The following is a 27,448-nucleotide window of genomic DNA, read 5'->3' as shown; positions in this document are numbered from 1 at the left end:
TCCCGATGCTTTCACCCAGGGAGGGACCTGCTCCTTTGCTTTCCCCTGCTACGATAATGACATGCCTGCTAGGATTTGATTGGGGTTCATATCCCTGCCTGCCTTTGAAACAATTATTATTTTGTTAATTGTGAGAAGAAAAGGACTTAACTGGCACCTCGGACTAACATAATAACCAATAGCTTCCAGATAATTGTTATGTGCTGTAATTAAAATAATGCACATCATTTAGGCAAAAAGTTTAAAAATACCTTGGGGGAAAGTAGTTTGGGATATAATTCCACACAGGGAATCTGTATAATTTTGGTCATAACCACAGAGGGAAAATGTAGAATTCAAGATAGAAATTATTCACTTACCATGCAGAGTTAGTATAAAAAAGCGTATTCATCTAATAAGAATGAATGTTGTGGGTGTAGTTACAATGTTTTATGCATATGTTTACCCATAAGGAATGACTGCAACATGTATGGAAAAGTAGTTTTCAATTAACCTTTTTTGTATTTTTAAAATTATTTGATCCTTTGTCATTTTTATGAAGATAAGAAAAGCTGGTAAGTGGATACAAATCTCCCTTTCGAAGCACTCAGTCATCTATACCTAATCTCTGCACTAGTGACAATCAGAATACTAAGGTTTTCAAAACTGCTTAATTTTAGCCTTGAACATGAGATCATTTTAACTCGGGTAATGCAGTGAGAAACCTCTCAACTGAATAATGATAAACATAACAAGAAAGAATAATGCTGCACAAAATACTAGGAAAGACAGTGGATTCAAGTAAGTAATATTAAATGAGAAAAAACTTGGCTTGGCTTTTAATGATATTCCACAAGAAGTGCCCTTCTTTTTCTAACACAGAGTTGAACTCTTGAATCACTCCAAATGCCTTAGTCCAAGAGGTAGCTGGCAAACACAGTGGCATGAAAAGCATCCTGAATTAGACTTGGCCAGTTCCAGATGAGGATGCTGACTTGAGCTAGTTATAAACATTTTTACATTTCTCTTTTTTTTTTTTTTTAATTCCCATTTGGGAAGCTGTTGGTCCCTCTCCCAAACATATCAAATTCAATCCGCAATGCAAAAGCTTTGTTCCATTCCATTCCATTCCTTGGACAGTCTGCTGCCTACTCAGGAACCCAATGGGAATGTACAAAATGACACTGTCAATGCACTAAAATGAACTCTGGAAGTTCAACAGAAACACATATTTACCTTCAGCCGCACAACCAACTGCAGCAAGCTGTACGAGTAGCACAGCCAAAGATGACTTCTTGAAGACAAACAGGTAGTGGCAAAACTGAGAAGACTCAAGAGTTCCTGAACTCTGATGTAGGCATTAATCCTAGTCCACTGCCCTGCTCTTGCTGCCTGGTTCTTAATGTGCACACAAAAGCAAACGGCAGATGGGCAATTCGTAAGACTGGCAATACTGGCATAATCAATGCAGAGTCACTGACCTGTGCCCACATTCAGCCAACCAGAGGCTGACTGATCAACTGAGATCAACTGACCAGAGACCAAAGATGCCTGGAGAACACCTAAAGAAAGGACTTCACTCACCAGGTCAACTGAGTAAGGTTCTTCATGGTCCAAGGTTACATATTTACAAAAAACATTTTTCATTTCTCTTTGTACATAGTGGTTTGATCTCTTTCTCCTCTTAAATCTGAATTTCTCTTTCAGACATGGGATGTGGGCATTTTAGTCTTCATTTCTCCTCAAACATTATCAAAGGGCCATAACATAGTCCACTTAAAAATGTAAGGAAATACTCTAATGAATAACTATTATAGATGCAAGGATACAGAACTGCCTGTTTTCAGCATTAAAATTAAAAGCAAAAAAATATCCAAGCAGCTTTTCTAATTGAACTAAAAATATGCTAGGCAACATCCAGTTTGTTAGTTCTGTTTCTGAAGCATGCTCTTCATCCTTTCATTGGAGATTTGAAGAAGGACACAACTACAGTAAGGTCAGAGGCATTAAGTAGTCAGGACACAGGGAAAAAAATAAGGCAAGCAACAGAAAAGAGCCTTGGCTTTTTTCTTTCTTTTGCAAATGAAGCAATGTACCATAGAAGTCTCCTACCTGCCCGACACTTCACACCACCAGCAGCCAAGGAGCAAAAGGCACATTAGATGGCTGTGTAGGACTCCTATCTGGAAGAAGCCTCATGTTTCCTGTCACAATCCAAAGACACTGATGCCAACAGGGCACCCCATCAAGCAGCTACTTGGGCCAGATTGGTGAGATTAGAATTATTTACTTCTGTCAATTTGCACTCAAACTGTAAATGCTTATTCAGCCTTCTTACAGTTTTAAGAACTCAAGCAAGCAGGATGACGACCAGCTCTGCAGGGATAAGCTGCCGTTTACCACTAGTCAGAATTAAATAAAAGCAGAAAGACAGATTTGGAAAACCTAAAGTAGTTTCAAAAAATTACACTCTGCTCCAAGACCTAACACAGTAATAGACTCTCACAGGAATAGCTATTTCCCTGGCAAGGTAGTGCAATAATGCAATTACTGCCATTTAATTAATTTATATTCTCAAAATCTGTCTCCTTACAATTTCTAAGTATTTCGCTTTAATATCAAGACAGGATTTTCTGCCCCGGTTTGCCATAGCAACCCCTGCAACAAATGGCAGTTGTCTATAAAAAGGGGGGAGTCTTTGAGCGGGCATGCACAGTTTAGTACGGTTTGTTGTAAAGCAGGTCAGAGCACAACGGACTTTTTCTACCATGTGGGATTGAACACCAAGAAATCTCACTTCAAGGGCTGCCACACTCCTCTGCAAAATGAAATGACACTGCTGCTAAGTCTGGATGTAATTACAGATATGAAAGGATGGCTGTGAAAGTTTGGTTGTATCTTCCTCTCTCTCCTATCCTATAGATGTATTTGCCATACAGCTGTTAACATCCTGAACAAGGAACATGCAGACGACTTAACATTTCCTTTCATTTTAAGTGTCAGTATACAGTGCCGGCTGTTAAAGCACGTTTACCACTAAAGAAGGAGACCTTTGTCTGCCTCTATTGCAGGCAGAGCTCTCCCCTACCTGCCTGTGCAGCCCCGGGCAAAAGCTATACCGGGAAGCCTTGACCTCCGGCCCAACAAGGACACTTAGTAGGGCTAAGGGTAATCCTGACTCCTCCTTGCTCATTCAGTTTCTTGAGCTGTTTGAAGCAATCATTACCAACTCAGCTACATTTTGCGGTCATATTATAAAATGAATCATTGTTCAACAGTCCAAGATTGCTAAACTTATTTTATGTGTGGTTTAGAGTAGAGTCACTGGTTGCTCAGACCCCTCAGAGTTGTACTCCCTCCAGTCTAGTCACAGAGGAGAAAGCACTCGTCTCTGGCGCTAGTCCAAATGTAGGATGGTGTAACAGAGCAGAATTTGGCCTCTAGTACTTGTTCTCACAAGCTCCCCATGAGCTAGCCAAGATTTTTTCAGCCACTTCCATCTGAAGAGCTTTTACCTCAGAGAGTCTCTAGCTTTTGTGCAGTCTTAACACCACAACTTCTGGGAATTGAAATATCTACCACTCCTTTTGAGGTATTCTGATTACACCCTCCCAAGCGAAACTTCTCACTACATGTTCCTATAGGCATAATTTCTGTTTTAAGAGAGCCTGTGGAATATTTGATGTTGGGATTTGGTAGGAGTGAATGAATGCTCCATTATTCACCCTGGTGGTACAGCAGTGGTTGCTCTGAAGTTTTACAATGCAGCGTATTGCTGTAATGACATCATATGACATCATAAATCTCCCATGATTTCTAAAACTTCTAATGAATGTTCCAGCATAACCACCTTGTTAATAAGTGGGAACAAAAAAAGTTAATCAAAGAAAAATCTTGTGCATTTGTGCACTATTTAAAAGTTTACGGACAAGTACTAACCACCTTATGCTTTAAAACCAAAACTCTTTACCTTAAGTTCCAAAAAGAAAAGAAGGCACCATCTTGATTTATGGATGCGGTTAGACAGGGAACCCTGCTTTTACATGAAAACCTCACAAAGCAAGCTCCTCTGCAAAATATGAATCTTAATTTCAAATAATATTTCTAGCAAGTTCTCTGAAAACAAGAAGTTACTGTATTTCTCTTATTACATCCAAGTGTTTATGGTATTTCAACCACAAATAGTCCAAATTAACAAGTATTTTCCCCTTCTTTTAAAGCCTTCCTACATACACATATGTATTACTCAAGCTGAAGACCAGCTTCTCAGTCCTTGCCAAAAAGGTGGGTATTTGCTATCCCCACCTTCAGTCAAACACACACACACAGGCACACACATACACACAACTAGAGCAACACCATAGCCTACTGCCTACTGTAAGGCTCCTAACCTCAGGCTTCACGTGTCTCCTTACTCTCTGAAGCTTTCTCCTTCCTCCAGTCTTCAGTACTCGAAACAAGGTCATATCTTACATATATTAAAACAAACATGCCTCCCCACTTTCAACCTCAGAGCTCCCATGCTTCTGTCCTCCAAGGACACAGGTCTTCTTTCTCAATGATACTGCAGAGGTAGGAGGATTCCTACAAGCAATTTCTATTTTGTTGTCCCAGTCTAAGTCACTGTATCTCAGGTATACACAGAAGCAAGCAAGAACCTAAACCCAAGCTTCTACAATCTATTATAAAAAATAAATTACTCTGAAGATCTTTAAACAAAAATTGTCCTGCAAATGGATGGGTTTCATATAAGGAAGAATGTTCTGTAGTAAAATGGCTTTGGCCTATCCCTCCTGTAGCTAAATAACTCACTCCAGAATAGCTGTATTGAATTTGTTTTTGCACATTAGGGCACAGCTGAAAAATTACATGGATGGAACACCCCAAACAAGCTCTTTGCTAACAATCAACAGTGGTCACTGATCCTACAGATAAACATATCTGAAGCTGTGGTACCTATGCTCCCAATCTGCCTCTCAACAGATTATTTCCTTCTTCACATAAAACAAGTTTGAGATGTAGTCTGGAAATAAAAATCACGTTTCAACCTCTGCCCTCAATTGCACCAGTGGAAATCAAAAACTGCACTGACTTCAGAAGCATTTGACTTTATTTACACTGCTGTAACTTAAAACATGGCTTAATTTTCTTGTAAAGAATCCCTTGTTGAAGCTACAGCACCAACAATTATGAACATTAACAGCATTGTGTGTGCTGATTTTGGACTCTACATCACACAACTGGATGCCCACTTAACTTTTGTATTTCACTTAGCCTTCACACAGAGCCAAACTTTTCTAGTTCCATTTTTGACCTTACTACACTAGTAACAGAACACTGCATTTAAGTTTCCACCATTGCAAGAAATATGTGACTCTGAGATATGCACCTTACACTTAAGTTTTAAGAGGTCAGAGCATTATGTCTACTACTACCAGCTTTTTTACTTCTGTTCTTAACTCTTCCTACTAAGGAAGCAAAGTCCCAAATGAAATGGTCAGCCTAGATGCCTCCTGGCTCAAAAGGCCATGTTCGTAGTGTGTAGTTCCCGCTTTGGCATCTCTCATCCTTTCCCATCTCTCTCTCCACAGGACGTCTAATGGAAAGCAATGCTTTTTCATAACCTTCGCTAAACTGTTAGCTCTCTTAAGTCACTTTCAGCCACAGTTTCTGTCAATCCCTATGCTGTTCTGCCAGAACATCAGTAAGATGCAAAACAGTACGTGTAGTTTCAGGGAAATATCTAATCTGCTATTTTTGCATGTTCAAATTGCTGTGCTGCCGATAATAGGAATAGGATAATAAGATATTACTCAGTACTGAAATCCTCTTTTTTCTGGGAAGAATTAGAAAACATATGAACTGTCCTATAATATTCAGTGGTTTGCTGAGCATGACTATGGTCCAGCCACATGCCATAGTGTATATATAGCCTTACAAGTTTATAATATACTGAGGTTTCTGCTTAATTTAAATCTGCTACTGAATTCTAATATCTAGTTCTCTCGTTTCACCATCTCCACAGATCCCCCAACTGGCACTCAGGTCCAAAGGCTCAGAAATAACGAAAGCGCCCCAGGCATGTTTGAACCCAACGCAGACCCACGTACGATCACACTGTCACATGCCTGCACACCCGCAAAGTACTGTGCTTCAGAGAGCAATACTGTGTCCCAAAGTTACCAGCCAGCTTCTTTTTGTTCCCAGCAAATTGAAATGCTTGGATTCTTTTCTCTTCCATGTTCTCATGCCAAAGGTGGGATCGTGCTCACAAAGTTCTGATGGAATCCTCCAAGATTTTTTTTTATCTCTACAAATTAAATTTTAAAGAGAAGCCAAAGCTCCCCTCATCAAGACCCCCAAAAGTATGGGACAGAAAATTTCAAGAATTAACAATACTAGGTATTATACTCCCACACAGGGTTAATTTTGTTTCCAAATAGCATGCAGAAATCTGTCCCACCCATCAGATGAGTTGTTATACTTCTATTAGTGTTCTGGCACCTCCTTCTCTACAAACGTAGCCCTTTTTCTATAAAGCATGTTATATAAAAGACTGAATCCAGCAAGCATGGAAATAAGGGATTTTTTTTTTTGCTTCCAGATTTAAACTCATCGCTCCTTGTATCAGACAGCATCTTCTTCCTCTTAAATACTATATCACACAACTAGCTGGATGTAAAAAGACATTCAGTAGGTGTATGAGATCAGGGGAAACCAGGACCAGCCTTCCCCTGGGAAGAAGTTGCTACAACACAAGACTTGACTCAATGAGTCAATGATCCATGTCAAAATTAGAACATATTCCATCTTTCTTCCTGTTAAGCTACAAACTGCACCTCACAACTGCTCTGGGAAAATAAATGCAAGTTTTGTAAAAGATAATGCCATGTCGATATATGAAGTTATTTTGTCATAAACCAATTACATTTTGTATCTAAAAATATGTGGACCAGGGGCTGCGTATCTACCATAGGATATGCATGCTACAGCTACATTGCTGCAAATGCAAATTTAGATACACATCTTGCCATACAGCACATAGGATGGTTTTAATAGTCCTAAATACAGTCCAATTAACACCAGCTTGCATCCATACCCAGTTCCTGGATACATGGCCAGATACAATCTAGACAACATGCTAAACACTCAAAGGAAAACAAAGTACACGGTGTCTATTAATTGCATGTGAGTTAGCACTGCCATCATGTAATCCTTGGTGAAAACATGATTATTTTTTTTAAATTTATTGCGATCTGTTAAAAGTCATTCCATTTAAACAGCATTGCACAATTTCCAGACAACTGAATCTGTGAAAAAAGCCTTATGGCTTTGTGTCAGGTCTTTCCACATTATTATGGTGCAAAGGCTACATAAATTTATCTCCTTCTAATTCTGGATTTTTTAAAATACCAAGACACTGGAGTTTTTTTCCATCTGCAGCTAAGATTTCTCCATCTCCCTCACATTTACATGCAAAACCAGAGTTCATGCACGAGAGACACAGATAAAAAAGAGAAGGATTCAGGAGAAGCCTTGAAAACGTTTGATGGCAATTTTGTTCTGTAACAGCCCCTCCTTCCAGAAAATCCACATTGCAACCACGGAGCACCAACAGTGCCATGGCAGTACTACAGCTGTACTTGCAACTCCATCCCAGCCTCACTTCAACAAGAAGGGGAAGGAGAGGAGTGGGACGTGGGAGTTGCTGTACCTCTGTGAGATGGTGCAGGTGCTTACTACACTACCAAAAATCCCACTGCTGTCCCTCACAGACACATGACACTGCTACTACAAACAGTGTAAAAATACTTGCTGTCTTGGCTGTCTCTTCTTTTTTGCTTTCTCCCTCCCCACTTTCTTATACAGAAACACACTCAAAATTATAAAGCACAAAAAGTCCTTGCAAAATGAAAATCTACTACAGAGCTACAGAAAAGTAAGGGAAAAACTCTCATGGTTTTATGGTAATAAAAATATTCCTTAACCTTGTTATTGAAATCACTTTGGATTATTAGGCAAAAATGTTTTTTAAAAGTGTAATCCACATTTCACCATAAATGCTGCAGTTTTCGTCTCATATCAGTCAAACAAGATCATGGAAGCTCTCTAGCTAAAAATTATTACATTTCTTTCCTACTTGCCTTTATGAAGTGCCATACTACCCTTTTTGCCCCCTTCTAGAAAAATTCATAAATGCATACATACGTTGGGATTTAGACAATTTGGCACTGGTCTTTTAGTATCTGGGAATAACAATCAGCTTAACAGAAGCAGCTTTGTATCAGTAAACTTCATAATAAAAATACTTCCGGATAAAGAAATAAAAGAATGTCTGTGTTATACAATACCAAACTAATCCTTGAGACAAATGTATTAATTCAACCCTCAAAAGGTCAGTAGAATATTAATTTGTTCCTTTATGAACACTATACTTGCACAAAATAATGTAATAGGGTTTAATCTAATCCGGTTAAATAGACGTTCAGTAACATTCAAACAGCCTTGGCACCAACACTGACACAGTTCAGTACAAAATGGCAAATTTACTATAAACCATTTTAATCTTTCAATGACAGAATAAAATTCTATGGAGAGTAGTTACAAAAGACAAATCTTTAATAATTGCCAGTTTCTACTAATTTCTGCCACAGGGGTAATGTTCAATTCTTCAAGTAATACAGCACTTCGTACTGGTAAATACCCAGTTGTTTCCAAAGGAGAATACCTACTGGCTGTGCTTTAGGGGCAGAAAGGGGGATTTGTTCAAGATTCCTCCAGAAGTCCCCAGGAGGGAAGGAAATCCTAACTCGGCAGCACCCGGCATCCCCTTGGGTTACGTGGCACTAACGGGGCCACGGCAGGACCTACATTGCCCTTTACTTCAGAGAAATACCCACCTTCTGTACACTGCCCTATACATCAACAGTGCTTCCCCACTAGAAACCAGACTCGTAATCCTTCGCCTGTGTGCTCTAGACTGTGGCTGGAAACTACCATTTCACATACAACAAGTCACCTTTGAGCTAAAGCACACTTTTGAGATCAACAGGTCTTTCCTCTGGGAACAAAAGAAAAATTCCGTGTTTGATCCAAGAGGCAGATTCCGCTGCTTCTATGAATGCACATAAAACATATTTCCTTTGGAACAGATTTATCTCATTCTGCATAGGGTTTTATTTTATGGGTGGGGCTGGGTTTTGTTGATTTGGGTTTCTTCGTTTCATGGCAATTAGTTGTAAAACACCTTAAGATGCATTGCTAGAACGACTGCTCGACAGAGTGCACTTTGTATCTTATTGTAAAATATTCAGACACTCAACCCAAACAAATGGTGTCTGTAATAAAAATACTGCCATATATCTTCATTTGTACTAGAACAAATCAGTTTTATTTGTTCATTCTGCATTTTAGTGTCATAGGTCTCTTAGAAAAGATAATTTATAATTCCTTATGCAATTAGATATGAAATGAAGTTGTCTTACTCTGCAGAAGAATTTATAATAAAGAGACCAGGTTCAACCAGTTCCACTGAAAATATTTTGATAGCGTCAAAAAAGACAGCATAAAAATCTTTAGTGTTTTAACAAATTAACACATGCCTTTTGGGTAAAGTACTGTACATGCTGTTAATCTTTTAATTAGGTTCTCAATTTCACATACACATTTATGGCAGGGGGGATTTTTAGTGATCAGAAAATGCAAATGCATGGCATTGCTATGCTCTTTTAGCAGAGATATCAGGAAAAAAATTGTATGGTGTAGCCCTCTATTTAAAAGCTCCACAATAAAATATTAATAAATCTTTCTGAATATTACCAACGAAATACCATTCTTCATTCTTTTAAGCAAACAAATACAGCTTTCAGATTGAGAAAAAAAAGACTTGTTCTCCACACTCAAGCCACAGAAAAAGAAACTTTTATGTTCGTAATGTATGTAGTTTTTAGACCCATCATCAACATTTAAAAATATGTAATTGATGCTATCTATATAAATGCATACACAAATAGTGACGTTTGAAACATGTTCTATGGTAGCATTTCACAAAATGCCAATTTTCTCATGCTGACTGCCGCACAATTCTGCCTAAACATCTCCTTCGTGAAAAGATTTAGTATTATCTATAGCTCATTACTTGATACATTCTTTTGCTCAAGCATTTGGTCCATCCTCAGTTTCAACACAAGATAAACACTTTTTCCCCCCACGGACTATTTCATAGATTCTATAGCTGGTACCGGAAAAAAAACCTACTCAGAAAGGCAGACAAATTGCCATCAGTTAACGATCCCTATGCCAAGGGACATTTTTAACATGGAGTTGTCACTGTGAAAGCAGGAACTATCTACTAGCTATCCCACATAATGATTTTTGTTAGAAAAAGGAAAAAGGCCAAAATGTGGCTAAGCAGCAAATATATTATAAAAACAAAGTATGAAAGCAATTTAGCTAAGAATCCTGACTGGCACACGCATTCTCCTCCTAGCTTGCTTTTTGAATTTAACTCTTTATTGGTAGCTGTGGAAACAACCAGGTGAAGTCGAAGATGCTGCACACACAAAACTGGGGAGTGAAAACAGAATAAAATACAGACCCCGGATCCCAGGATTACTATAGCTTTATTGTTTAATTGACAGCTACTTCATCCTAGAATTGTTTTTCTGTCAGAATAAAGTTGAAAGTAAAATTGCCCATAAATACACAGTGAAAAATACTCCAGCCTCATCTCATTCAACTTGATGCAATGCCTTTTGTTTAATCACACCTGTATAAACATATTTTTTTTTAAGTTCTCTGGATAAATCAAAGGTATTCACTGGCTGAAAGGAAGACAGAGTATGAGCAATTCTCCACAAGCCCTGTAGCAGTATGGAGAAGAAGAGACAGCCACCCTGAATAACCAAGCAGCTGGGTGGACAGGAGGGGGACATACACACCTGCTTCTCTCAGCCACACCTTGAATTTGAACCTTCATCGGTACTCTCCGAGTACGTTTCCAATGAGCAGGACACTAGGCAAAAGGCGCTCACTAATAGCATTGTCTTCTGCTCATCCTTTTCCGTTCTGTAAATGCAGCCATTTAATCTCCTGCAGACCCCAATGACAAACAATGCAGGAGGGCAGATTGCCCTTGTAAAATTCAACCACTATGAAAAGAAGTAAACATCAAATACAGTTGCTGACTGACAGGTTCATTTATATTCCAATAAGGGCCAGGAGGATTAAAGCCGGGTCCCTTCTACAACACTCACACAAGGTGGTGAGAAACCGTCCAAACTGACCCTTTGCTGTCAATGCCAGAAGGATCTTTCCTAAAGAGACGATCAGACACAGAACAGGGGTCAGTGTGTTTGCCCTCTCTCTTTTCTTTTTTAAACCAGGAAACCCCTTCTGTTTATCCTCTTTACATTTTCTCCCCTTACTGTGTTAGGTTTGCAGTTTCAAAACAAACTGGTTTTCATGCTTAGCTTGTCTATGTGGTTAAAAGGGACTGAGAAGTACTGCCTTACACCATGGCCTTACAAGGGACCCTGCAGCCAGCACCGTTGCTCCCCACGTGCGCAAACCAATTCCCCTTCGCACGTGCAGCGAGATCCAGACGGGGGCACTGATGATAAATGGACTTTGGACAGATCAGCCAGCAGAAAGACCTCTACTTTCTCCCCAGCGGCATATCCATTAGAAATGCTGCACAGGGGAACCTACAGCCAAGGCAAACCAGAGATCCTAAAGTTGGGATGTGCTTCCCAATAAGCAGAAGCCAACCCAGGGGATGAGCCCTGCCTCTGCCAGATTAAAGAAAGAAACGGCTGGAGGTAGGCTCAGCTTTGTGCCTCTGTGGGGAAGGCAGATGCGGCAAGGCGCTCTGCAGCTGGAGCAAAAAGCATCCCCTCGTGCCACGGCGTTAAATGCTGCTTCTCTTATCTAGAGCAGGGACTGGAAAAAAAATCTAAGCAGACAAGAACGTCTAAAAAAGAAAAGGGGAGGAAAAAAAAAGAAAAGAAAAAAAAAGGAAAGGAAAGGAAAAAGCTACCCTAACATGTGAACCACCACCAGGCTTTGCTCTCCTCATACTATTGAATGTTTAGCTTGTCAGCTAACAGGCTGCTAACTGCACCTCATTTTCCTTCTCCGGACAGCGGAAGACCTAGTCTAACCTAATTTATTCTCATTTTTACATACAACACTGCTTCATTATCAGATTCATGCAAGAAAAAGACAACAAAATTTTATTTTAAATTAAAATTAATAAAGATAATTTCCCAATTTTCTTCAAAAATACCAGTGGTTCATGGGCTTGTGGACTTAGCTGAGAGGTTGGGAAGGGGGCCAAGAAAAATCAGAATTTATTGTATGCTGCTCTAAATTTTTAATTGAGTGCACACAGGCCTTTCGGATTGAACTTGATTTTAATTTTACACCAAACTACTATAAGGGTTGCTGTGACACAAAAAAGCCCATAGCTCAATTTCCCCAGCATTTCTTCATTGGTTTATAAAACTGGCAGAATATGTGAAAATCTTTCCTTGAAGAGTGCAAAGCTTGAAGAAACGTCTGTCTTGCAGCATTATCTTTTTGCACACACCCTGCAACATAAAGTGAATGGAAAGCACTAAAGCTTTCATTAAAAAGAAGCACCGAATTGCTGTTACGGCCTTAGCAGTATTTCTCAGAAACAAAGGGGGAGAGAGAGGAACAAAAGGTTTAATGATTTCTACCCATAGCACAGTCTGAGTTTGATCCATTATGACTGCGGAACAAACAAATGACACATGCCACTGCAACAAGTCCACTAAGAGCCCCTGGAGCCGTCCCCAAAACACGATGCATTTCAGAGCAGTTGGCCTCAACCTCCCACGGCAGGTACGCGAACTCTCACAGACAGGCAGGGAAGGGAGCAAGGGCGTTTCACCGGGACTGCCCAAGCCTGCTCTGCCCACTCCGCTCCCTCCTTTTGCCCCTGCCTCCTCTCCTGCTTAGGAGCGGTGCTGTGCTCGGGCACAAACCACAAATGAGACAGAAAGTGGCCCTCAAGCACCGAGCTGTTCAGGGCTACCTCTGGTTACCCTCCTTTAAGCTGTTCAAATGCTAATAAATTACCCACTTACTTATACTACCCAGATGTTTGCCATCTAGAAAAATAGATTATTATTTGTAGAAGGTTTTGTTCCATCACAAGAATCCTGTAAACAATACATTGGGATCAGAAAGCCAACACCATGTGGCAACTTTTACACACACCAGCACGGGGGGAGTGGCGGGGAAGAAAAGGGAAAAGAGATGCTTCCTGACCGCTGGTTAGAAGTTAAGAACTTTCACAGTAAGCTTATCAAAGAATCAAGTATTCACTAGAATTCACGTTGTTGGGATAAGGAGGTTACTTAAAATAACACTACAGATGGAGAATGAGGGTGACAAGTAACCTGAAAGGTTGGGTTTTTATTTTGAGATATATATATGTTATATATATATATTATATATTATACTTCTATGTAATATATATTTGTATGTGTGTATATGTATAAAATGTGTGTTTATATTCTAGATTAAACTATAATCTATTATATACGTATTTATGTATATAAACCAACACAAATCATAAAATATATCCCATTTTTATATATATAAATGACATCCTAATGTTTCTTTATATATCATATTTTCCACAAAAAACCAAACACACTAATTTTAGTAAACCCTACAAACATAAGCAGCCTCAATCCCTACCTCTTCTTTTATTTTTTTGATAAGATTTCTAAGAGTTCCAGCCAACGTTTAAAGAAAACTCTGGGGCTTTAACTGAAACGGCATGAGATGCTGAACCCTTTACAACAGTGTCTTTCAAGCCCTGTGTCCATTAGGCGCTGAAATGCTTATCAAAAAAACAAAGAAGAAAGAGGTTTTCAGCATTCTCATTAAATTCTGACTTTCTCTCATGGTTCCTGTCATTGAGTTTCACTTACGGTTGTCATGAAGTTTTGTAGGGTAGACAAAACAGTGATTTGCTGGTAAATGTCTGTATATAGGGAGCGAAATAAATATTTGAGAAGTACTCAGCCCACTTTCTTCAAACATCAGGAAGAAAGACAAAGAATTCAACTCAAGCACCATACAATTCAAGAAGGAGCAGCTTTTACAAGGAAAACTTTGATCTGGATGGCTGAGTATTGCTGCAAGAAATCCAGTCTGCTTAGCAATCCTGGACAAGCTGTCATGAAATTGCATGTCAGAGTTTACTGCATGATGTCCATTTGAGTCATAGCCCTCACACATACTACTGTTAAATTATTTGATTTGGGTCTTTTACAATTTCACCTGCAAAACTGGAAAGAAGAAAGAAGAGCGTACCCATAAGAAGTGTCCCCAGTAGAAGCAAGTGGCACAAAGGGGGATTACTAAGGGTAAGAAGCTGTTAATTACAGATGGAGTAAGACCAAACTGCTGAAAAGAGCTCGGAAGAGGGCTGGATAGGTTTCTTTTGTTTACTTTGGGGTGTTGTTTGTTGTTTGGTTTGTGGGTTTTTGCTTTGTTTTAAGACACATTGGTTTAGCAAGGTGATCATACTGTGTTGCAAAAGAGTTTGAGCTGAGAGAAATAGAGCAAGTCTACATGGACTGACAACTCTGTTAGGTGAGACCACTATGCGCTATCTGCACAAATGAAAAAGAAAAAAGTAACAGCAAATGGTGACAGTGCCAGGAAATGATCCAACGTTTAGTTTGTTAATCGCTGTATTGTCTTGTTATTTAAGTCACCACTTGTATCACCAGTGTCTCTCCTATTCATTAAAGCCAGTATAATACTGACTAGAAGGTCTTTGATCTCATGAACAGAGTGCCATGCTCAGACATACAAGCGACCCTGGGCACTTGGCTGAGAAGTCAGAAGATTAAAGCACCCTTGTAACTTACTGCACATTATTCACAAGAGAAACCTGAACCCAGGTTTCCTCTCATTTTTCCCATACTGCTACCTTGTACTTGTGTTAAAAAGCTGGTCTTCCCAGCTGCAGCAAACTTAGCTGTATACATCAAGCACAGCTTAGCAGGGTTTCACTACACTTCTACTGTACCTTTCTTGATACAGAAATATAAAACCAGCTTGTGAGTGTTCAATACAGCCCCCAGCTGGTATGTTCTGCCTTTACCTGACATTCAATTGGAAGCTACTGTGGTCCTGGAGACAGCACAGATGGGAATATCTCACAGGATCTTTCCCTACTAATCATCGGCTCAGGTCCTTCCAATTGTCCCAGAGCCCTAGCCTCTTGGACGAGCTTAGGCAAATCCACTCCCTCATTGGTATTTACACCCCTCATGTATTTGTACACGTTTGTAATCCTGTAAGTGAAAAGATGGTCATACTGGTCTCACAAAGGCTAGCCAGAGTGAAGGAGCCCAGAATTCAGGCTGCCACATTCTCTCATACAGCAGCCTGAGGTTTGGACTGATGCGCTAAACGTCACCATATCAGACAGATCTGGTCTTTGCTTTGAAATACTACCTAAATGCAGGCCGCACGTGCAAGAGGCCTCCAATTAACAGCAGAGAGCAGGGCTGAGCTCACATATTTAGTCCCCTGAGGGAAATGAGCGCTCTTGCAGTCTGGGTTCCTTCCTGCCCCAGCCATGTGCAGTATGGATCCAGAGGAGAGCCCTCGTGTCTGTGCCCTGGTTTCCTTGCTATCCTGTCAGGAGAGCCACCTTTCTCTCTCGCTGCAGGTCACTGCAAGGACAGCTCCACTACTGCTCCAGAGCGCAGTGCACTGCAGAAGCACCAAAGCCAAGCCAAGCCTGCCTTACCACTTCCCATGGCTGCAAGTAACATCAGAGCATCACAGGCGAGGCAGCTGGAGAAGGACAGTTGGTCCTGAGATATACCTCTGGGTGTCATGACCCCATCAGCTACTCTGGCCAGGCACTGACTGGCAGCAACAAAATTCTCCTCTTCCCCATGCCAGTCGTGCAAGGCTGACAGGGCCAATGCTGTCTGACCTCAGCTCGCTAAGTCACAATTCCCACAGAACATCACTGTCCTCCGTGCCCAGCTACTGCAACTCCACATGGCACAGCAAGATACTTAAATCTTTTCTGTTTTTCATTCTTGTCTTAAACGTTCCCCACTGACACTGCCAGCCTCTCCTTCCAGCCTTCCACTCCGACCAGCCACCCCTAGCTCTCTGCAGCCATAAGGCTTCCCGCTCTTCAGTCAGTACCCAGAACTAGAAGAAACGGGGCAGCGTGAAGAGGGGCCTCCAAGGCATTAATGCAATGCACTGCCTCTTGCAGTGGCTCTGCTCATGGCAATACATTGCTTAAGAACCAGGACTTGGCAATCTCTACAGTGACAGTGATGGAAAAGATCTAATGTTTCTCTCGCTTTATGTTAACTTCCCTCCGCTGTTTTCTCACCCCTCCTTCTGCTCCACTTGGCATCTCAGCACCATTTCACTCTTCTGCGCCCCCTGTTCCCTGTGGTGGCCACACAGAGCAGCCAACCCAAGCAACTACTTCACCAGTGCCTGGCTAGAGCTGCCCTCAAACAGCAGTCAGGGGAGGCACTCCACGCTGCCCTGCCAACACACCTAGCAGAAGCACCTGGGAGGAGAAGGCAAGCTCCATTTTGGTGGCCCATTCAGCTTTGTGAGCTTTTGCACACAATGTACACCAGTTCTGTTTATATACTCATGACAGTTAACAAGGAACTGCTCAAAAGAAAAAACATACATATATTTATCTACAAGAAATCACACTATTTTCTCTTTCATATGGATTTTAAGAAAGTAGAACTTGCTAAAAGTGTCAAACTAGCACTGCTCTTCCTCCACCCCACACAGAGCATGTCCCAAAGCTGCAGGACTGCACTCAGGGTACTCCAGATTGCAGCTACTTTCATACTACTTTGGTCCCAGCACTCAGCACTATATACTGTTCGTAGGCCCTACTAGTTCCCTTCTCTTGCATAGCCCAGTTAGAATACCCCACGCACCAAAAAAAAAAATTAAAAAAATTGCAGCACGGCATGTAAATTTTATTAAACTACACATAGAACAGGTGCCGCTTTAAAGCATGACTCTTTTCTTCTCCGGAAGGCACATGTAGCAGGTTCCCTAGTGTCAGGTGTAGACTCAAGTGATGAAAGAAAAATACATAAATGTTTATTAAACCTTTGTTGCCATTCTCACCACCAACTTTCACACCCCAGTGCCAAGCTGTTAACGAATTCCCATGCTGTTCCAGAAGACTTTTCACAGCTCCTGTCAGAAAAGGGAAGTTTCACGAGGGCAGCACTCCCTGGAAAAGTCTCTGCTCTTGCCACCATCAACAAGAAACATTCACAACCAGCTGTTTGTGGAATAAACGTGTCCTGCCCTAACTGTGTGGGAATAAAGAGCTTCTTCCAGTGACGCACGGGGCCACCTTCGTGTATACATCCTGAGACATACTTGTCTCAAGATTATTTATGCTAAGACTACTCAATTTAACTAATGACCAGGACTAAAAATTAGCCATCATAAGCCAAGTGACCACGAGCCAGTACGTGAGGCTCTAGGCCAGGCAGCAGCCAAGCGCACAGGCTACAGCTCATATGCTCGGATGCAGCGTCACCTCCTCGGGGAGCTCTGGAGCTTGAGGCTGCTGCCCAGGCAGGAGCCCTGCGGCAGGGCCCCTGTGGGCTCACAGACCCCTCAGGGAGGCAACGCACCACCTACTCCTCTGTGCCACGTTTCCTTTCTGGCACCCAGACTATGCCGTGCTGCCGTACAGCTGGCAAGTGTGAGGCAGGGCCCTACACGCAAGTCGCACACCGCCTGCTCGAGCCTCAGCAGGTCTGTAGAAGTGCCATGGTGAACCGCAGAGAAGGCGGTGTGAAATTGCACAGCAACTCTCTCTGCTGCCACAACTCCTCTTTTCCCCCACAACTAGCTCTTTTATCTGCCATTGGAGCCCCTGTTCTAAAAGGAACAGGCAAAGGCAAGATGTTTCCCACAAGATGAAGTGAACATTGCTACTCCTCTCAGAGTCATCCAAAACAAGCGGGGGGGGACAAAACACTTTCCCAACTCCAAAAGTGACAATTATTACACGCTACATTACAGCCTAGACAGCCTTTACAATACAAAAGCTTTGACGAGCCCACGTTTACTTTGCCCCTGGAGGACACAGGGACACCTACTCATGTCAGTGTTTTGCACAGCATGTTGCTCAAAGCTTTACCATTTTGAAAAATGCACCTGAGGATCTTGAACTTCTCATGCAGATGCTGTAATTCAGCTGATCATAAAGCACAAAGAAAAACTAAGTGACTGTTTATCAATGTATATTGCTAAATGAAATCAATCCCAAGCACTAGAACAGAAGCAGACTTTTTCTACAACTGTAATGAATAAAGCAAAAAGCTTTATTTTTTTCCCCTTTTTAATATCAGAAAACTGTGTTCCCAAATAAATCCTTTTATCAACAATTTAGCAGCATGCTTCTGTCAACCCTAGTTGATAGATTATAGCCCAATATTCTATAAATTTTCTCATTAAACTAAACAATCTCAGAGACCTATTAGCACTCTGTCTCTGCCTGTACCTCATCTCTCAGCTTGCAGACAGCTAGCACAGAAGCAAGATACTACAGAACATGCTGCATACTCCAGCTTCATATCTTAAAATCAGCATGACCTGCAGTATTTGCCCAGGATGCATAAAAGACTTTGGAGAATTGGTCCTTCAGTGTGAAGGTAAATAAACTGACCACATAAGAGATTTGTAAGCTGACAGACCTTTCAGGGTTTTTCCGTCATTTCTAAGTATTATACCATCTGATATTTTCTAGTAGGTAATTGCTGCCTTAAAGACAAAAATGCCGAAGTATTTTCTTTTAGACTAATTACAACAATTAGAGATTCAACTTTTATTTTCTAGACAAATTATTTGAGCAACACATCAAGCGACAGATTAGTACCTGAACCTGCTCATTGTCAAAGCCTGTAGTTCGAAAGCACAGTGGCCGTTTCCTCCCTGCACAGTGACTAATTTCCTTCGTGAGTCAATCTGTCTCTCCTCTTTGCTATTCTCACAACGGAGAGATGCTGCAAAAGCAAGGTTCCCTCAAGTGAGATGCTCAGCCAGCGTGGATCACTGCACTGAATGGCATGCCTCCTTGGAGCAGGTTTCTCGCAAAGCCCGCTCCCCTTTGTAAGTGCCAAGAATCAAATCTTGGCCACCTAATGCAGCATGTTCCACATGTTAGCTCGCAACACATTGAGCAACTGTGTTAACTGAGATGGATAGTGCTGTCAAACAGGAAGCTGGCTCACCAGGATGGAAACAGTGGGATATGCTGACCTTTTACATTCAGGAAAAAAAAAAAGCATCCCTAAAATGACACGAAATGTTTCCTATTAAAAAACAAAACAACTACCTTCTCGAAGAGCTTTTATTACTGCATTGTCTAAATAAACACATGTGCATGAGTTCTGCCTGTACGCAGAACCTGAGCCTTCCTCACAGAGCAGAGGCTGACAGAGGAAATGAATCATTATCACCCTGCTTGGAAAGAAGTTTGCACAAGGAACACTGCACTATTAACTGCTGCCTGGAACTCCTGGATTCAACACCACTGCTGCTCCCTCTGTTCGCACACTCAAATACTGAGCTATCCAAAATAACTAAAACCAACAGATAAAATCCAAATCCCCAGGAAAAACTTCTATTAAACTATTCTAAATGTGCGCAGGTTTTATTGATGACATGGAGATGAAACTGAAACTTACAGGCTTCTCAGCCAAAAGAATAAGCATTGAAATAACCTGTTTAGTATAAAAAAGCCTCTTGAAATGCAAAGTTCATTCTGGAAAGATTTTTCCCAACCCACCGCCTCCTGCCCGTCCCCATCAAGATTAGGATGTTAGGTTTGTTTTTTTCCAAGCTGATATTTTGGGTAGAGAGAGAGGAGCTTTGTTTATTTTAAGATTTCACTGGTCCTGGAGAATCATCTCTAAGTGGAAGGGACTGTAGAGCTTTACAAAGGGCTTTGCAGCAACATAGTAGGTAAATGAGAAGAGAGAAATCACCCTGCATGTTTAGCACTACAACTATTGGCCATAAAGAAAGCATGTATATATATAACCATTATATACAATGTATAATTTTAAAAATGAAATACTACAATATGCTCTTCAAAATGGCCCTGATACAAGGAGGAATACTAGATACCATCTAGCTGTAGACCTAGAGGTTCTGTCCAGCTCTTCTGTGCTGACTTCCTCGAAGCAGCAACCTGACTCGTGGTACAGAACAAATGTGCCATGGATATGCTGACTGATCACTATCACCATTATTTCACACTTCAGCAAGGTCCAGCTAATGTTTTCTAGGCAGGCTAACAAGGTAGGGCTTGTTGTACACCTAGTTTAAGATTAAGCAATCAACACAACTGATATAACCACTTCCAAGATTTGCCACCAATTGTCTTGCTTTCTCCTGACATTGAACAACCTCGGGTGCTGTCTTCTGCCAGTGCAGAAAAGAGGGAAAAGAACTTTATTGAATACCTTGTGCCTGAGCTGCAGAACTGTGGGAATACCCCAGAGCCAGGAGCGCTGTCTCCACCAGCTGGCTAAAGAGCACATCTTTGCGAACCAGAACGAACTCAGCATGCTCTTCTCGATTATCGTATTCAAGAGAGGCATCCGACTGCTCCACCACACAAAAGACTGGAATCATCAAACCTAGTTGAAAAAAAAAACAAAAACCAAAAACAACAAAGCATCAATAAGAGAGGAACAAGAAGTGTGTCATACATCTCTGATTAAAGCTGTAAATTAAAACACCTCCTAGAAGGCTCATCTTAAGTGGAAATCTGCCTTTCTTCCCTGTGGGATAGCTTTTGTTTTCTTTCCAAGGGAAATACTGAAGTCTCATCACTTGACTCATTTAAAAACCACACTAAAAGCTCCAGAGAATACAATTCAGGAACAGAATCCCAGTCAGCATGAGGACAAACAAGATTTCCTAATAAGACCTTTTCAACATTGCAGAAGTTTTCTACAGTCCCATGAATGTCCCTATTCTTTCAGGTCAGAGCTTCTCTGCATTCAGCCATATGAAAACCTGACACACAAATGATGCTGCTTCTTCTCCATGCAGTCAGTCTATGGAGGAATCAGCAGAGGCTAGTCCCATTCACACTTCTTGGCTTATTTGCACATTTTCAGACCATGGTCAGTCTTCTCACTGTGCAAGGAAAACACCCTTGCATTGATTTTGCTGAAAACTATAATCTTGTGTTGGCTGCTGATGGTCGTGCAGACCCAGAGAGGCCAGTGGCTGTTCTCCCGCTGCATGTATGAAGAGAGTGACAACAGCTCTCTTCGAAAGAAGATCACGGATGAGGAAGAACCACAGCACTGGAAAACTCGGGGTGGTCTGGATTCAATTTTGTTCTGTTTTATTGTAAATTTACTTTTGTGGTTACAGGATCAAGTCATCTATGGCAATAAATTGTGGGGCATGAACTCAAAGGGATTCAATACTACAGACAGTAGAGAAACAAGCCAATTTGCAGGATGCGGCCCTACAGCACTCGAAGCACTTGCACAGAGGGAAGATGGAACAGAGAGAAAACCTACAGAACTGCACGGCCATTTCCATCGCCTGCTACAGGCCAGGCTGCAGTCAGGGGGTGGCAAAGGCAAAACCATTACCTCCAGTCACAGAAATTTATTTGTTACGTATAGTTTGTTAGCCCCTAGATAAACTAGGAAATACTGGGGCAGAGACAAATCTCAGCCTAAAGCGGTTCTCCAAATGTGCTATCTAAAGCTCATAATACTGCCAGAAAGTTCACTTCTCACTCCTTCAGAATGAAATATAACCATTTCCAGTAGATAACAACTATGAAAAATAACTGAGTGTATTTATGAAAGCCCAGACACAAATCACTGTATTCCTTCTTTAAGGGAAAAAGAGGAGAAAGCCACGTTTCAGTTCTCCTTCCATACAAGGTCAGTTAAATATCTTCAAGATCTTCTACTATCAGCAGCTTCAGTATCTACAAACCAAAAGTTATATACCCCTTCAGAGGAGTCATCCTGCCCTGAAATAGATACAGTCACTCACACCAGTAACAACTGCTAAGGGATTTAAATCCTCCTTGTCTTGAAGAGACTAGATTTACTGTAAAATGTATTTTAGACAGACAATTCTCACTTAGTGACCTATCTGGCATGGAGTGGCCCCCAATCTGACATTCTAACTGCAGGCCAGCAGCAGCTACAAGCCGCAATATCCAATTGATGTGTTTCAGTTCGTTGTTTTAAAACACATCCTGAAGCACTGTGTAAGTAGGTTATGGCATCACATTGATGCTGCTTCCTCTTCACTGCTTGATTCTGGGTTAAACCGATGCATTTTGCAAGTTCAAGCAGCCAAATTCTAACACACAGTGTTAAAAAAAAAAACCTCAGTGAAAAAAAATCTCTAGATGCTTTCCTGAAAAGACAGTGCAAGGCTCATCCTGTTCCTCTGAAATCAATGACAAAATTTCTATTCCTATCAAAGGCTAAAAACTGAATTCTATTTGTCCATAAATCATTTAACTAGTTCAAACTAAATATAACCTCCATAAGCAAAAACTTGCCCTCCTGTCGAACATACAGTCCGTCACAGCACTTTTGATGGGGCTATTCATGTCTTAACAAAAGATTCAGATACTTGGCCAAATGCTGAGGCTGTGATATCGGTTGTGTATATTACATGTTGGCAAGACAGAAAAAGGACATGAATGCAAACTGATGAGAGGGATGCCACAGTGTCTTTTACCCTCCTGCTGGATGCTTTCCTTGTCACACAACAGTCCTTCCGCCTTTTCAGCACAGAAGTTGTGCCTATTCTCCACGCTTGTTTACCGTCTCAGTACAAACAGGATCTCAAATGCTAGAACTGATGCTGTATATGACATCACTTTATGGATGGCACGAAGTACCTACAGGACTCTTGCCCATGACGACTCTCCTGCCTCCTCCTGCTGCGCATGCTTGCAGGGATTCTGCTACAGAAACCACTTTTGCAAAAACATCTCTGAACTAGTGACCCAGCGTAACTGATGATAAACTGCTATTAGTACCTTAAAAACAGAGAGCAAAGGGCAGGTTACCACATCTGTCATTGCTAACCCATTCTCATGTCTCTCGCTATAGTGTCTGGAATCTTAATACCAATCCTATTTTACTAAAATACCACAGTAATCCAACTTATTTCCAAGTAAATCCCACTCCAAGGAACTTCCATCTGCTTTCCCCTCTATTTTGCATTGGAGAATTAAGCTATAATGCCTCCAATGTATTTATTGCCTCAAACTTCTCCATTTCCTGGTGTTATCTGAAAATAAACTGACATACTTTCAGTACATTGGAATCAGAAGAAAACACACCTGCAGCCAGAAGTCAACATGCTCTTTACACACTGATATATACCATGTCTTGCTCCTAGATGCATATATTACACCTCCAGCTCACTACAGGGCCCGTACAGAAGAGCAATGCAAGTTTGTCACTGCTCACTATCATTCCAGTTGAAGAACTTAGAGCAATAGTCAGAGAGCAGGAGACCAAGCATCCATAACGAAGCTTTGCATGCAGTGCTACAGCAGTGCAAGCCGGCCTCGCTCATAAATGCCGAAACTCCTCAGCTCTTTCCCTAAAGCCCTATCAGCCAGAACTACCAGCATCCTCCCTCCCCCATGCACACGCACAAAAAAGGCTTAGGTCCCTTCTGCGCTGAACTTCTGTGCATTCACTCGCCCAGCTTTAGAGAGAACCTGCCATGAATGATGCTGTACAGCTCATGGTAGATGACATACGGCACTGATTTTCACACATGGAGAAAACAAGGGGTAATCTGAGGGCTAAAAAGGAAACCGTTTGTTTCCTTAAAAGATGAACACAAATCTGCGTGCTGGAATGCACACGAAATGTTAATAGCAATCACAAATTATACAAAAGACATTTTCTCCTTGACGTTAATTCACTTAACTAACTTATAAGCAACTCTTGCGTGCTTCTCACAGAGCTTTGACCCCACATAGACAGCATCTGCATAAAATGTTAGGGGAGCATAAAACAAGATTTACATAAAGGCTTTTATAAGGACATCCACACACAGCAAGAATCCCTTCTAATCCATGGAGGAGAAGAGGGAAAAACTGTTCCCACTATTACCCAGAAGAACAGAATGGTTAGCAGTGACCGGTTACCTTTGTATAACACACATTTTTAAAACAAATCAGTGATGGGATTTAAGGTCCGCTGTTGCTTTCACAGAAAAGCTGCAATGTACAGAGAAGACTTTGTAAACATAGTTCATTTTTTGCTGAGACTCTTCTAAGGGGCAGAGAAATTAAGAAGAAATTAAATCTGTATCAGAGACCTGTGTCCAAATGCACATTTTTCTCCTCCTTGCCCATTTGAATCTATAATTTTATTTCACCAGGGAGCAATCCATTCTTAAAAATGAAGAAAAGATAAAAAGGTATTTAATTCAAGAAGTCATTCTGGACACACTGCTGCATAAAATATTCATTTTTACAAAAATACTTGAAGCCAGTTAAAAGTATTATCAAAATGCAGTCATGCAGCTCCCTGAAAAATATTTTCAGTTGTAAAATTTGCAAGTAAAAGCTGTAAATTTCTAATGACCAACGAGAAGGACAAGACAGAGCAGATATTAAGAAGTCCCGCACTGTTTGTTTTGTTCATTCGCAAATGATACTTTGTCCAGTGCATGCTTTAGAGCAAGTAATAAATGTGATACAATCAGCACTGAACTTCCATGCATTGTCCACTTCCACATAACCATCATAGGCTTGGCACCTAAAGCATAAAAAAAAAAGGAAAAGGATACAGAAAGCTGAGGAGGAGGTTAAACTATTTCAGCCACCCACCTCTCCAGCCATTAAATAGGGAGCAGCGCTTGCATGTCCTAATAAGTATAATATGAAGATCAACCAATAAGAAGAGGCACCAATAAAATTCATGTCTTTTTAGATTAAAATCTGTTTCCATCAGCACAAGTTTTGAGCCCCATCTAGGTGTTACTTAATTTAATCTAATTTGAACAATTTCCAAACATCAGCTTGATTAATTTCAACAGCATGGTGTTATGGAAAGATTTACTGTACAGGGGTTGTCTAGCAGGGAATTAATAAAGAAGCCAGTTCTTAGCCCTGAGTAACATGAGGTTTTAAGACTTCCCAGATTTCTAGTGGGAATACTTCACAGCACAAGCATGTTTTCTTCTGGGAGTGAAACCCACCAAAATTATTAAAAACTGAGATCAAATGGTGGTGTCAAACCCAAAGGAAATCATTCTACAGTGGAGAGATTTTTATCAAATGAAGAAAGTGGAAAATAAAGTTTTTGTTGTTGCTGTTGTGCTTTGAGTTTTTAGGTTTTGTCTGCTGATTGTGTTTTTTTTTAAAACAGAACACAGACACACAAGCAGAGTAATCTCCCTCAAAGACAAAGCAAATTTCTATGGTTGGGAGTTCAGAAACCAGGACATTTATTTGAAAATTCATAAACTACTGAAAACTCTTCATTACTGTATGCAGAAAACATTTTTCCTAGCAGAGACTGTAATGTGGGTCGTTCTCTAAGCTAGTCTTTCCAATACAGAGAAAAGGAAACGAAAAAAAAAAAAAAAAGAAATCTAGGTAACAGCAAGTAGAATCCACAAATGTTTATTCCCATGCACACCTCAAAACACTGAATTACGAGCAACCTCAGCTGGACTTCCAAGATGAGACCCTTACCCTGGTACAGAGACTAGGAAGCTCAATTAGCAAAGCATGGGTCGCCTTGAGGAAGTTATATTCCATATATTTAACAATAAAGCATGCTTCCACAACTGGCAGTAACCACAGGAAGCAATCAAACTACAAACATTTCCTAAACCTAATCTGCTTCTGTTTTTTTCTTCAGGTGAGAGCCCTTTATCCAGCAAAAGCAGTGAAGGGAAAGAAGTCCATTTATTTATTTCTCTTTGGCTGCAATAGACCTGACCTTACCTCTACCAATTTGGTATTTAACTCTCTTTCCCTTTCTTTTAAACAAATTTGAAAAATGAACCTAAATTGAGAAAGCTGTTTTAAAAGGCAGAAATCAGCATCCATGCGGCACAGGAGAGGTTTGCCAGTTCTTCTCGCATCCCGCAGCTCTAATTGAAAAGGCAGAAACCAATTAATTTTGACAGCTTTCAGTTATTCAGAAATACCTGCATTTCTGCACCAAAGATAGCCATCCTACATCCTAGTGCAACATAAATCCAGAATTTCTATTCTGAAAAAACTTACCACCACCACATAAAAAAAAAGAAAGAAAGAAAGAAAGAAAGAAAAAAGCGATGCTTCAAAGCTTCAGCGTGCCACTTCTTCAAAACAGTGTAAACTGCAAATCCTGAAGTGATTGGAAATGAAAACCTAGTGCGTATGCTAATAATCAAGAGGTTTCTATTCAAGATTCAACTAGCTGAACAACTATAGAATCACAGAGTCATTTAGATTGGAAAAGACCTTTAAGATCACATATAAGGAGAGAAGATAAATTTATAATGAGGAAAGATCAACTGCATTCCAAAACGTTTTTTTCTAAGAGGAAGGACACCGAATAGTATTTGAAAAAACAGGTTTTCATTCTGATCTCAACACCCCTTTTATTTAAATTGCAGCGTAGCTGTAGCTGCTGGTGGTGTCAGATCTTCCCCAGAAAATCCTGCAGAGTCCAACTGAGGGCTGCAGGTCCAGGATACACAATGACAGGCTGGAAGAGGCACAGCCGTACGTTTCCACAGTGCCGCGCACACAGGACTATGCACGTTCAAGCAGGATCAGCCTTGAAGCAGATCCCAGGCTCAGCCCATGCCTGCGCAATTCAGTGATGAGGTGGAAGAGACAGAGCTCGCACATTTCAGCAAGGGTTAGTCACATCCATTAAGGTTCACTTTCAAGCTACCCCATAAATCATAAATATTATTAAATCGGAGAGAATATAAGCTGTTGGCACTGAACTTATTTACAATAAATGCTTGGTTTGGGTAAATGGACTGTGTTTCAGCCTTTTATGTATCAAGCACCAGCTTACAACAGACTCATTGTGAGGCTGAGAATTCTTCCACCGTAAATCTTTTTTTTACTGGGGACTAGAGGAATGACTTTGCAGTTGTTTGTCACTAACCACTCGGAACCACGTGAAGAAAGCTGTGTGTGCACACTGACAGAAGGCCAGCGGGAAATCTCTATGTCAAATACAGGAGACCGTATCAGGATCTTTGCAACTGTACAATCCTATGCAAAACGAAAGCGCCAAGCACCTCATTACAGCAAAAGGTTTTGTTTAAAAACAAGGACCTTACTTTTTGCTAATCCTCTGCTCTCCAATGTGTTCTAGACAAAATGTGAGAGATCGGATTTTGCATA

General features: G+C 40.8%; 1 protein-coding gene across 4 annotated transcripts in view; it reads right to left on the bottom strand.

The window, feature by feature from the left end:
• Positions 1 to 27,448, bottom strand: part of SATB2 (SATB homeobox 2) — a 133,262-nt gene that overhangs the window by 91,513 nt on the left and 14,301 nt on the right. For all 4 annotated transcript variants that reach the window (XR_008577695.1, XR_008577696.1, XM_054830458.1 and 1 more), the window contains exon 3: positions 20,529 to 20,705. Coding sequence is in view for 2 of the 4 variants with exons in the window: in XM_054830458.1 (XP_054686433.1) it covers positions 20,529 to 20,705 (177 nt within the window). In the remaining 2 variants the exon portion in view is untranslated. The remainder of the gene's footprint in view (positions 1 to 20,528; positions 20,706 to 27,448) is intronic.

The sequence above is a fragment of the Grus americana genome, chromosome 6 (genome assembly GCF_028858705.1).
Source record: "Grus americana isolate bGruAme1 chromosome 6, bGruAme1.mat, whole genome shotgun sequence".
Lineage (NCBI taxonomy): Eukaryota > Metazoa > Chordata > Aves > Gruiformes > Gruidae > Grus > Grus americana.
Note: the sequence above shows the minus strand (reverse complement) of the source record. Positions and strands in the feature narration are given on the sequence as shown.